This window comes from Paramormyrops kingsleyae, chromosome 18 (genome assembly GCF_048594095.1).
Source record: "Paramormyrops kingsleyae isolate MSU_618 chromosome 18, PKINGS_0.4, whole genome shotgun sequence".
Lineage (NCBI taxonomy): Eukaryota > Metazoa > Chordata > Actinopteri > Osteoglossiformes > Mormyridae > Paramormyrops > Paramormyrops kingsleyae.
In genome coordinates, this window is record NC_132814.1 from 16,869,503 (window position 1) to 16,880,992 (window position 11,490).

The window sequence follows — 11,490 nt, forward strand, 5'->3', positions numbered from 1 at the left end:
TTATGAAGTAGTTCATTTTTTTAATCTATTGACAGACCTAAAAAATATAGACCTATATAAAATAACACCAAACAAATTTTGCACCTGAGTTGGCTGCTGCATGTGGTGTGCACATAAGTTGTTTGAGGGAAAAATGATGTTTGAGAAATGAAGCTCCATTGTAAATTTGTATACATGAACAAGCCTGAGATCCTGTTCAGTTGCCGCCCACAAAGAACATCAATGCTAATCATTGTTTCATTTTCATTACTTGTGTGGATCAATGAATGGTAAAATCTGGTACAATATGACAGAAAATTATGAAGCTCAAGGGTTAAACATTTCACTGCAGTGTTGGGCAGTAACATTCTTTTGTGAATATAGTGATTAAAGGAGATTCCAACGAAGAAAGAGCAATGCAAAAATAACCCATGTAGATTTACTACAGAAGGTTGCTGGTTCTAATCCCATGGTTGCTAGATTGATTTCACATTAAGCAAGGCCTTAACTCCAGTTGTCTGACCATGCTGTCTAATCCTGACTCGCATGTTTCTTTGGACAAAAGTATCTACAAAATAAAATACAGGTGACCATGATTATAAACAATAAAGTGATTTCTACCGAACTGATAAAACAAGCTGGATTCCAGAATTACGAAGCACATGACATCATTTTCATGCAGGTTGTATGAGTTTCCGAAACTATGGTATATGTGCAAACTATGGTATATGTGACTCTACATCAGTGTTTCTCAATCCAGTCATCGAGGACCCTCAGACGGTCCACATTTTTTGCTTCTGCTATGTTGCTGTTGGTGAAGACTTTATTTTATGACCTACAGGAGGAAATCATCTCACCTGCCTCTGTATATAAGGTCATTTCTCTTCATCCATTTGTCTAACCAAATGTCTAAATCAGTGTTTCTCAAAGTGGTCCTCAGGGACTCCGAGACAGTTGACACTTTTGCTCCCTACCATCTCCCATCACATGTACCAGGTTATCTGTGTTCTTCGTTGCTCTAATGTTTCGTTCAGGTGCGCTAGGACAGCTGGAAGGGAGAAAAAACATGGACTATCTAGGGGTCCCCAAGTAGATGTCAGTTTGTAGACTCCTCAGGGGTTTCATCATGAAGTACTATTAATTGCTGCTAGCAGATGACTTTAATGTTACAGTTACACTGTAATCAACCCCTCATTTACCTGGTTTTATCCAAATTATACAAGCCATAAGCTGCAATGTTTTAAGTATCCTTTATTTTCAGACTGTAGGACAAGATTGGCTAAACACCTTAAAAGACCCTGTTATACGCAAAATATGTGATGCTCTGTACTTCTGAATGAAAAGCTAGACTATAAGTTTAGTTTTAGCATTTCTATGTCAGTGGTTTACTTTTCTTAATATGTGATGTTCTGTTCAACTTAAAATACTGTTCCCACAAACTTGAAGGCTAATTTCAGGGTGCACACTGGGCTAATCACTAAACCAGTTGCTTTGGGTGGTTATATTTTTACACGTGAATCACAAAATGGACTACATGCTCTTTTTACAGGCTTATTCACGAGACATCATTGCAGGAAAAGGGTTTAAAGTCAATGTGACTCTTTAAGGAGTGAACAGACCACTGGTTTGACATAGAGGAAGCCTGTGGATGTGAGATGCGTCGAGGTTTGTGATAGGCCCATCGCAATAACACCGGTCCCGCTCATTCTGCAGTGAACAGCTCAGGACTCTCAACTGCTCTGCTGCTCCTTGTGTTGTACGAGACCCTTGGCAATGAGATCTGGCACTTCTACGGCCAGCCAGGGTCCAAGCTGCAGAAAGAGGAAATGGCTCACAAATATAGCATTTGCTATTTATCTACTACCATATATTGTACGGCAAGCCACATACCCCCAGAGCCATTAGATGAGCAAGCCCAAACTTGGGCACATTTCTTGCCCAGAGTGGCTTGAAGTGGTCCGTCAGACAAATCTTCCCTCCTCTACCATAATAAAAGCAGTGTGAGTTAAAGCTGTACTACAATTGATCAAAAGTGAATCTACTGTTTATCTAAATCAGTCTTATGTATATAGGCATCGGTACAAAAACACTGATGTTTTACCCGCATTAAGATTAGCAACCAATATTAATAATCATACCTACCTGTACATTTTGGCAGTCTTCCCATCAAGCTCAGGAATAGCAACTTCCGGAGCCGTAGCGGGGTATGTCACAGGGATCTGAGCACAAAACAGCACGTGGACCAGATTCAGTCTTGTAAACTATATTTACAGAGCTACAGATATAAAACAAACACAAGTCCTGCCTCAATTAACTCACATCAAACTCCAAGTCAAACTCATACTTCAGTAGATCATGAATATACCAGCATTTTCCAAACCACCTGAAATGAACACAGCACTAGTTAAGGAGTAATAATACTTGATTCGAATGTAGATGTTTCCATTCAGTGAGTATATAAATGACCATGCGTACCTAGTGCCCTCTTTGTTGGACTCCAGACGGAACCAGTCGTTGTCCGCTTTCTTGTTATTTTCCACATACTAGACGAAATAGGATGAAACTATAAATGGGAATCGGCCACTTAAAATTGTATCTGCAAGCTGTCTTCCTCATGCGATGCCGATATATTGCCGTTAGCCCGTCATTTCTGTACAGCACAGTCATACAATAAACAGCTGTTAAGGATGAAGTCTATTGTTAGTGATGCTAGCACGACAGTTGGTTGTTCTTCATAAATACCAATACATTACAAAACAGCATTTCTTCGTCCTGTTGCTAAACAAAAATGCAGAACCACGAAAGTTTTATGATGTTTGCTTTCTCATTTGGTGTATTATCCATTCCATGCCTCTAGATGGAAACATCTCTAAACAGCTGATAGAGTAAAATGAGGTTTACCACCATGACACGGCATCCCGCACTAATAACGTACTTTGATTAAGGCTAGATACTCTTCTTTAAGTCTCTGCACCCACAGTTCTTTATCGCGGGGACCAGAGTTAGTTTTTAAAAGCGGTATTTCCGAAACGGCTTTTCTTGTCGCCTCATCTGCCATCTTGCCGGTGGAGAAGGGAATTTCCGGAAACACGTCACGCACTCGTCAGCTAGCCACTGCCATCACTCAAAGTTTAGCAGGTGACCAGAAAGAAATGAGAAACTTTGTTATGGGCAGGATATTTTCAAAATATCCTTAGAAACTATTACAACTTAGACGCAAGTGTATTACGTCATAAAATAAAACAAAAGTACCCCAAATGAAAACCTCCGGAACAACATGTTCCGTACCGAATTTATAGGGGGACTAATTTCTTTGTTGCTCGTAGACGGAGTGAAGTCTTGTTGCACACATGATTAGCCATTTCCGTAACCTTATTGTGTAAGTGTCTCATTCATTTTGTATTTGCGTTAGTGGCACGCCAATATCTTCAGCATCTTCTCTGGGCATCGGTGCTCCAGATATTTTTAAATTTTTTCAAATGAAATTAAACGTAAGTAGCATTCGTTTTATTTTTTTATGCATTGAAGTTGACATTTCATAAATCTTCTTGCAGCCGACATTGCCCGTGTCATCGGAAGCCTACTGTTACCGTAACGAAATGCGCTGAGTAGAGCAGTAAATTTTAGAAAAGTAAGACAATAAAACGCATTGCATTTTAATATTGAATGCTGCATTGTTTCGACGATAGGAGGTATAAATCGCATTGATAGTTGTATTAATGGTTCCCTTGTCTATCAAGTTCAGCAATGCCGACATCAACAATTTTATATTATAACGAACATTTTAATACTTATTTTTTATTAAATGGCCCATTTGTCGCATAGTTGCTGATCTGAACCGTTCAAAATATTGTCAAAGTGATATAATTTACTGTTCTGTAGTGAGGCACCGAAATTTTTATTGCAACAACGTAAACTGTGCACCCACATTGTACAATAAGTAGGCGTGTGCTTGTATTTCACTGTGCAGTACTGCCGGCAGAAAGTGCGACCGTCTTCTCGAACCCCTGTCGGTTCCCATGGGAAGTGTCCTGGCCTTGTCCTCTCGCCCAGGGCGTCAGAACTCCCCCTTCCCGCACGACAGGCCGCTCTCGCGATGGGACCGGAGGGACGGTCGCCTTTCCAACCCCGGCAGCTTTGACGGGCTACATCGCAGCTGCAAAGGTTTCCAACCTTCTGCTTTTACACATTGGGCCTATTGATCGCATCTGTCCGCTAATGACGACTTTTTTTCCTTGATTATGAATAATCACGTTTAATTGTAAGAAACTTGATTTTCTGTCTGCAGATGTGTTTCCTCAACAAACCGAAGGAGTCAAACTGGTTGTCAATAAGATTCTCAGCAGTTTCTTTAAGGTAACCATTTTTTTGTCCCTTTCAAGGCATGTCATTTTGAACAAGAACAAATGCTAAAAATCTGATTACACAACGGTGTAATGACTGGGATGTTGTGTTTTAATTAAGGTTAGCCACACTTTACATCTCAGTGCTGTGGGCCCCTCATGTTACCGTTTCCATTCTTCGTACCTGCAGTCGGATACTGACAGCAAGGAAGAGGTATGGTGTTCTTTGTTTTTTTACAAAAAAAGGTGCAATCTCGAGCATTACTTTGCAAATGTATCCCTGTTTATGCTCCATAATTTTCCCCCAGTACTCCCCCATGCTGATTGGTGAAATGGACTCCTCCGGAAGTTTGAATGCCCACTCCCTGCTCCATTTAAGTGAGAGAATCCGAACTAAGGCTGTATTCCAGGTTAGGCTATCTCAGAATCTGTCTGTGCATGTTTCTGTCCGTCTGTCTGCCTGTGTTCTGTCTGTCTGTATATACATGTCTTCTGTCTGTCAGTCTGTAAGCCAAAATGCTGTATATCATAAAAATCTTCATTGTATCCAGTGTTTACATGGCACCTATGGTTACAGCACAGTATGACAATGACTGGCCCCTTAGTTTTCTGGGTTCATTGAGCTGTCTGTTACGAGGACGGGCCGAGATGGCAAACAGGCTTGCATTTTGTCAGGCCGGTTAAGCAGCTGGGCCCCCTTCCTGGTTCCTGCTCTGCAGGGTTGTGGGTAAAATCTCATAAACAGTGCTGTGCTATAAGTGTGTCACATCAATGGACGAGGCTCGTAAAGCACAAAGTAGCAGGTGACGGATGGCACAGACATTGAGGACGTGCCTGCTGATCTTCATCCCTCTGCCATGGGTGCCATGGAGCAAGGTGTGGATCAGTGGGTTAGGAAGCTGTACTTGTGATTGGAAGGCTGCGGGTTCAAATCCCAGGGTCAGCAGAGTGATTTCACCATTTGGCCACTAAGGAAGAGCCCTTAACCCCATTTGCTCAGGCGATTGTCTGACCCTGCTTTTGAGAAATGAACATCACTTTGGGGGAAAAAAACCTCTGCTCAATAAATAATGTGTAAATAAATGTAAGATCAAAGTACCATGGCTCAAGACTTCAGGAAGATTGGATTAATTTGCTGCAGTCAGGGAACGTTTATAAATTGGTAGTAGTGCAATAACTCACGATGAATTCTAACATGATTAAACAACAAAGATTAAAACATATTAAGCAACAAAGTATCTGCATCAGACATATTGAATGAATTGCATTGTGATGTGTTTCTGCTGTGAGCCTTGTTGAAGTCTTCGCCTTCTGTGTTTCTGTGTCAGACTCAGCAGTCTCAGTTCGTCACGTGGCAGTTTGAGATGGAATACAGGGGGAGTGACTTCACCGCGGCCGTGACCTTGGCCAACCCAGATATTCTCAGGGATTCAGGTGAGGCAGCGTGTGCGGATGACGTGTGTGCACACGACTGACATGGAGCGAGATGTGAAAAAAAGTGTGTTGTCTTAGTCACGAACTCAGTTTGGATTCCATTCTGATGACGTTCTAACAGCCTTCTGGAGTATGTGTTGGTGTCCACGATCCAGTATTTCTGCTGTCGATTGATTAATCCTTTTTCTGTTTTATGGTGTGTGTCTGTGTTTCCATGGGAACAGTGATCATGGTGGCACACTTTCTACAGAGTGTCTCCTCACAGTTGGTACTAGGAGGGGAGCTTGTGTACCACCGAAGTCGGGCAGAAGAGGGTGGTATCCTCACTTTAGCGGGCCAGTATTCAGGTGCGGGAAGTTGGCATACGCCTTTAATTTAACCACCACACACACATTCCAGTTGTACTGAGTCACAGAAACAGATACTAAAATAGATCGCACTATGATTATATTTGAAAGCATGTTGTAAATTCCCTGTTTCCCTGACTTGGATTTCTATCTCTCTGTGTCAGATGTTTAAGTGCTGCTTTTTTCCCCCTTTTCCCTCGTCTAGGGCCAAACTGGGTGGCAACATTAAATGCTGGCAAAGGAGGTGCCCACGCAAGCTACTACCACAAAGCCAACAAGCAGGTGAAGGAGATGTGGATCTAGCAGGACGATAACAGCAGTACACAGATTTGAACAGTAGTTTATACATGCACTTGTGAATGAAACTCTGAGCATTTTGAGCTGGTTACATTCAATGTGTGCTATTTGTCAGAAAAGCGGTGTTTCTTTATGGATCTTCACCTTGGTGGTTTTCCTGGGATGTGATTGGCGATTGATGCTTGAGGTAGCAAGTTTCCGAGCAGCTTGGGGTGGGTCTTCCACAGGTAACTGAAGAGTATGTGTATCTACTACAGATTCAGGTGGGGGTGGAGTTTGAGGCTAGCACTCGCACGCAGGAGACCACCTTCTCCTTTGGCTACCAGATGGACCTTCCTGAAGCAAACATGGTCTTCAGAGGTGGGTTAAATGATTTTGACTAATTAAACAACAGACTAGCTCAACAAGTAGAGCATTGTGCTAATAATGTAAAGGGTGTGGGTTCAAATCCCATGGAGCACAGATAAATTGTAACCTTTCCCTCTTCTGTAAGCCACTTTGGGTAAAAGCATCAGGTAAATGTAATTAATGACCTTTAGGTCCAGGTAATTATTTTGGCTGAACTGTAATATGCATCCAGCAAAGCATTCAGTAGGGTCAAGAAAACTCTAGGACAGGGGTGGCAAACCTGTTCCATAGAGAGCCGCTTTGGGTGTGGGTTTTTGGGATGGCCTCTCAATCAGCCAATAATAAAGCAGGGGTTCCTAACTCCAGTCCTGGGGACCTACTGCTATTGGCTGATTGCGAGGCCATCCCAAAAACCCTAACCCACACCTGCTCTCCATGGATCCGTGGCCTGCACTACGAAGCAGAGTTACTGGCCTATTGGGGTAACTTGTCGGATTTAAGGTACCACAGTTTAAATGGACTTCATATTCGCTCCCTTACATTTTGCCCAGACTACCTTAAATCCGACAAGTTACCCCGATAAGCCAGTAACCCCGCTTCGTAGTACAGGCCACAGGTTCACCACCCCTGATCTAGGACTTTGGAGCTCAACATGGAGTCCTGGTAACTCCTCCAAGTCTCAGTAATTTTCCTTCCTGGTCAGTGTTGTGGTAGCAGAGGGGCCGGTAGCTTATCCCAGAAAACACAGTGCGCTATACAGACATAGGATCTCAGTCCATTAATAATTTTGCAGTGTTAAAAAAGTAACTGCTGTTACTTTTCTGTTACTGTAAACGAAGTCTGCCCTTGATGTCCTTGGTTGGATCGTTGTCGTCTCTTGCAGGCATGGTGGACAGCCGATGCATCATCGGTGCCGTACTGGAGAAGCGGCTGTCACCCCTGCCCGCCACCCTTATCATGGGGGCCTTCGTCAACCACCGTGGGGACAAGCTGCAGTGTGGCTTGGGGGTGAACGTTGGGTAGATGGCCGTCCTGGAGGCTCCAGTGCCTAGATACACTGTGGCAGGCCAAAGCGGTGGGGTTGCGGTGGCTGTAACTCACCCCCAGCACTCTGGCCCGTGCATATATTATCGAATGGGGGGGGGGGAGGGGGGTTGACCTTCAATTGATCAGATCTAAACTCCCAAAACTGGCGAGTCAAAGGGGAATCCCCCTTTTTACACCAATTCCACAAACTGAGTTTCGACCTGCGACCTCTGGACTCTCGCTGCCCCGATATTTCACGCCAGGTCCTGTGCCACCCCGCCGTGTGCTGTCTGGGCAGGCGCCAGGGTACAGCGTAGTATAGAAACCCAGCAAAAAAAGAAGATGCGTGGCATCTAGACTCTCAGCCAGAAGGACGCCCAAGGTGTTTTCTTTTGGCTTTTAAAACCTACTGCCCTGCAACAGACTGTTCAGAAACTGCCCTGTGATCTCACAGGCAAATAGGTGAGGATGTAAAGTCTGACCAAAAAAAAACAAAAAACATCCAAAACTTGTGGATAGTGCTACCTAGAATCCTTTGCTTCTCAGTACTTAACAGAATTTAATGACAACTCCGTTAGTATGAATTAATGGACAGGCACATAATAGCTTCTGGCTTTCTATCTCATTTCAAGTAAAATTACTGACTGATTGATAACATGTCCCGGCATCCACTGTTAATAATGATTCTGCGGGCAGCTGCAGCAGCCCAGAAAAAGTGTGGGGTTGTATGTTTATGGTGCTTATCAAACCTCTAAACAGGGCAGCTGGTTTGGGGCTGCTCATTGTTCCTGTCATTATAGTGCAGTGTCACTTAAAGTCTGTTACTTTACGGGTGACATCTTAGGTTGTCTTAAGGTTAACTGTAGGTCTGTGTCTTTGAAAACACTGGGAATATTGAGTATTGCAGATGATTAGGAAAAATCAGACTTCAAAGGAAACTTAATTGTTCGACTTGAATTGCTCAGAATGACTTTTTTCTCCAAATGAAGTGTCATATTAATACTTTATTTGAGATTTTTCTCAAAGATCTAAGGGAAGCGGTTTTGGATGGCGCCAGCAATACTCAGTCTTTCCATTCTGAGAACTAGGCTTTTATTTCTGGATCAGCAGCTTGGTGTGTCCAGGTCTGCACCCCGTTAGAACCCGGAAGCAGGATGTGGCCCTTCGCTCTGAGACCAGTATGAGTTTAGGGCGACCAGAGTTGTTTCGCAAAAACTCAGTGAGAGAGGCAGGTCAGGCTTGGTGACCAAACAGTGACCATAAAGGAGGTTGCTGGTTTGAATTACAAGATAAACTTAATGATGTGACTCTTTCTAAAATGTCTGTACACATGGATCTTGTGTAATTATCACAACATGCTCTGAATAGGGCAATTTGTTATGCATATGACATCATTTGACTAAGTTTTTCCTAAAATTTGAGGCTTTTGTGACATACTATACTTTGCCTCGTTTTAATTACTTATAGTCCACAGTAGAGCTGTTTGCAAAATATTCAGGGTAACATTCCATTCATGCAAAAAAAAAAAAAAACAGGAATTGCATCATAACTATTATTATATTTTTTTTAGTTTTCAGGTGGCTCCTGTGGGCAGATTTTATTTTTAACCTTTAAAGGCACCATAAGGCATACCTGCATCAGTTAATTTCCCTTAAAACATTAAGTAGCATATGAGAAATGTTTTATTGTTTGCTTGTCGCATTGGGCAGCATTTCCATTCCCGTTCATTCCCACTGCGACTAGGCTCAAGATGTAATACATTTTTTAACAACAAGTTGATATGTATTTTGAATCTAATAAACTGAAACTGGTGTCAGACTTTCGCTGCTCACTGAGATGGACCTATGATTCCCGACTGGCAGTGACAAGTCTCTTCAGGACAGCTGAGAAGTGACATTCACACATGTCTGAAAATGGAGAAAAATGACGTCTGTATAATTTGGAAAAAGTATTGGTATCAAACTGTGGCCCATACTTCATAGGATCTGTAAAGGTTAAAAATGCATTTTCTCTGCATCGATTGGCAGAGAAAAAACACTGGTAATTAGCCCATTTGGGTATACTGTACTATATATGTAGGAAAGCAGAATCGCATGGCAACCAGACAAGGAAGAAGAAAAATGTCTCGGCACATGAGCTGGGTCCTGTCTGGTTGGTTCCTGTGAAAGAAATCGAGCTCAACTGACAGGGGGTTTGCCGCCTGAAAAACTTGGAGATCAGGTAAGTAGACAAAGACTTTTAAATACCATTTCAATGTTTAGGGTAGTTGATCTTGAGCAGATTACAAGTTCACGGTTTCTGTGAACTCTCGGAATGAAAATCCTATTTTTTGGTAATTACGAGCAATATGAGGAATCTGTTTTGATGCAGATGGCGCAAGGTATATGATTACAAATGCATTAAAGGCAAATGCAAAATAAGTACAAGTAGAAATTGAAATTCGGAGTATGAACAAAAAAGGATGCAAAGTCGATAAGAGCTCAGTGGATGAATTAGTCCCTGTTTTCATGGTTCTTACTCTTAGCTTTTGCCTGGAAGGAAGACACTGGAAGAGGAATGTAACTATGTTTTGGTGTTAGGGGAACGGTTTATCTACTGGGCCAGACACAATAGCAGACACACCTAAGTATATATTACTGTCAAAGAAGTGATAAGGAGTAGGGAACACACAGCAGTCCTACCTAGAATGCTGTCAGACAAGTGCGGATCTATATGTGGTGGAAAATTAGACGTCAGAATGACAGTTTTATCAGGATGGTACAAGTGTGTCACGCCCAGCTCCGTCCGATCCTAATGTGTGCCACGCCCACCTCGTTACCTCGTGTTCATCCCTGATTGTTCTCACCTGTTGCCTGTTCTGTTTGCCTAGTATTGTGCATTTAGTCCGTGTCTCAGTGAGTGTACGCCAGATTTGTCATTGACGTTCGTCTGTGTGCTTCCCCCGGTCCTGTTTCCCTGATTAAATCCCTGTTATTTTGACTTCCTGGCTCCTTTTCCCTGCTTCCCTGCTCGCCTTCGTACCGTGACGTGACAAAGAGGTGCTGTTAAGTGTCCCTCTCTCCTTGTCAATGAAATTCAACTTGTGTTCACTGTTTTTTCTTTGCCAGTGCTTTTCTGTGTTTGGCAAACACTACCGGTCCAAGGTTTTAGAACACCTCCATTTCCCCAGTTTTTATTGAAATTTATGCAGTTTAATGTCCCAGTGTGCTCTGAAATTAAAGCATTGAACAAAAAAGCAATTGGAGATTTGAAAAAAAAAAAATCATGGAATTGTTTTGTGTCTCAAAATTTTATCTAAATTTTTTGACTGGTCAAAGTAACCCCTTCAGAGGACGTCCTTCCCAGAAATGTTGCAAGAGCTGCCACAAATGTTTTGCTGTGCTCTCACGTTTCTCTCCACTTCATTCCAAACCAGCTCAATGTGGTTTGAGAGACTGTCCATTGCATGATTTGAAGCTTACTGTCTTGTTTTTTATCTTTCAAGATCGTTCTGACAAAATGTGGGCTGTCACTTTCTTGGTTTATCTTAGCACTTAGTAACATTTCAATCATTCCAGGTTGGTTTCCAATAAATTTGTGATATAAATCTGAAAGAAAATAACACTAATCTCAACGTTGTTTTTCATTAGAATCCAGTGGCTGGGTGCTATTGTCATAGCCAGTTTGCTGCCACATGGAAGTATGAATATTAAAATATATTTTCTGAATAATGTATT

General features: G+C 42.3%; 2 protein-coding genes across 3 annotated transcripts; one reads left to right on the top strand and one right to left on the bottom strand.

The window, feature by feature from the left end:
- Positions 1–1,215: 1,215 nt before the first annotated feature.
- Positions 1,216–3,073, bottom strand: ufc1 (ubiquitin-fold modifier conjugating enzyme 1). Its single transcript, XM_023813594.2, has 6 exons — positions 2,915–3,073; positions 2,455–2,522; positions 2,299–2,362; positions 2,122–2,198; positions 1,870–1,960; positions 1,216–1,790 (listed from the first exon to the last, which is right to left on the bottom strand). The coding sequence occupies exons 1-6, from the start codon at positions 3,035–3,037 to the stop codon at positions 1,710–1,712; spliced, it is 504 nt and encodes a 167-aa protein (XP_023669362.1). The 5' UTR covers positions 3,038–3,073; the 3' UTR covers positions 1,216–1,709.
- Positions 3,074–3,254: 181 nt separating this feature from the next.
- On the top strand, positions 3,255–10,753 carry LOC111844790 (mitochondrial import receptor subunit TOM40B). 2 transcript variants are annotated; one of them, XR_011983441.1, is made up of 11 exons: positions 3,255–3,470; positions 3,950–4,143; positions 4,268–4,335; positions 4,444–4,536; positions 4,631–4,732; positions 5,651–5,756; positions 5,981–6,103; positions 6,309–6,385; positions 6,658–6,760; positions 7,632–9,994; positions 10,299–10,753. XR_011983441.1 is itself a non-coding variant. In XM_023813591.2 (10 exons), the coding sequence occupies exons 2-10, from the start codon at positions 3,999–4,001 to the stop codon at positions 7,769–7,771; spliced, it is 957 nt and encodes a 318-aa protein (XP_023669359.1). In that variant the 5' UTR covers positions 3,255–3,470; positions 3,950–3,998; the 3' UTR covers positions 7,772–10,753. The 2 variants fall into 2 exon arrangements, 1 of the variants encoding a protein (XP_023669359.1); XM_023813591.2 differs by having other exon boundaries at positions 7,632–10,753.
- The last annotated feature ends 737 nt before the right edge of the window (positions 10,754–11,490 follow it).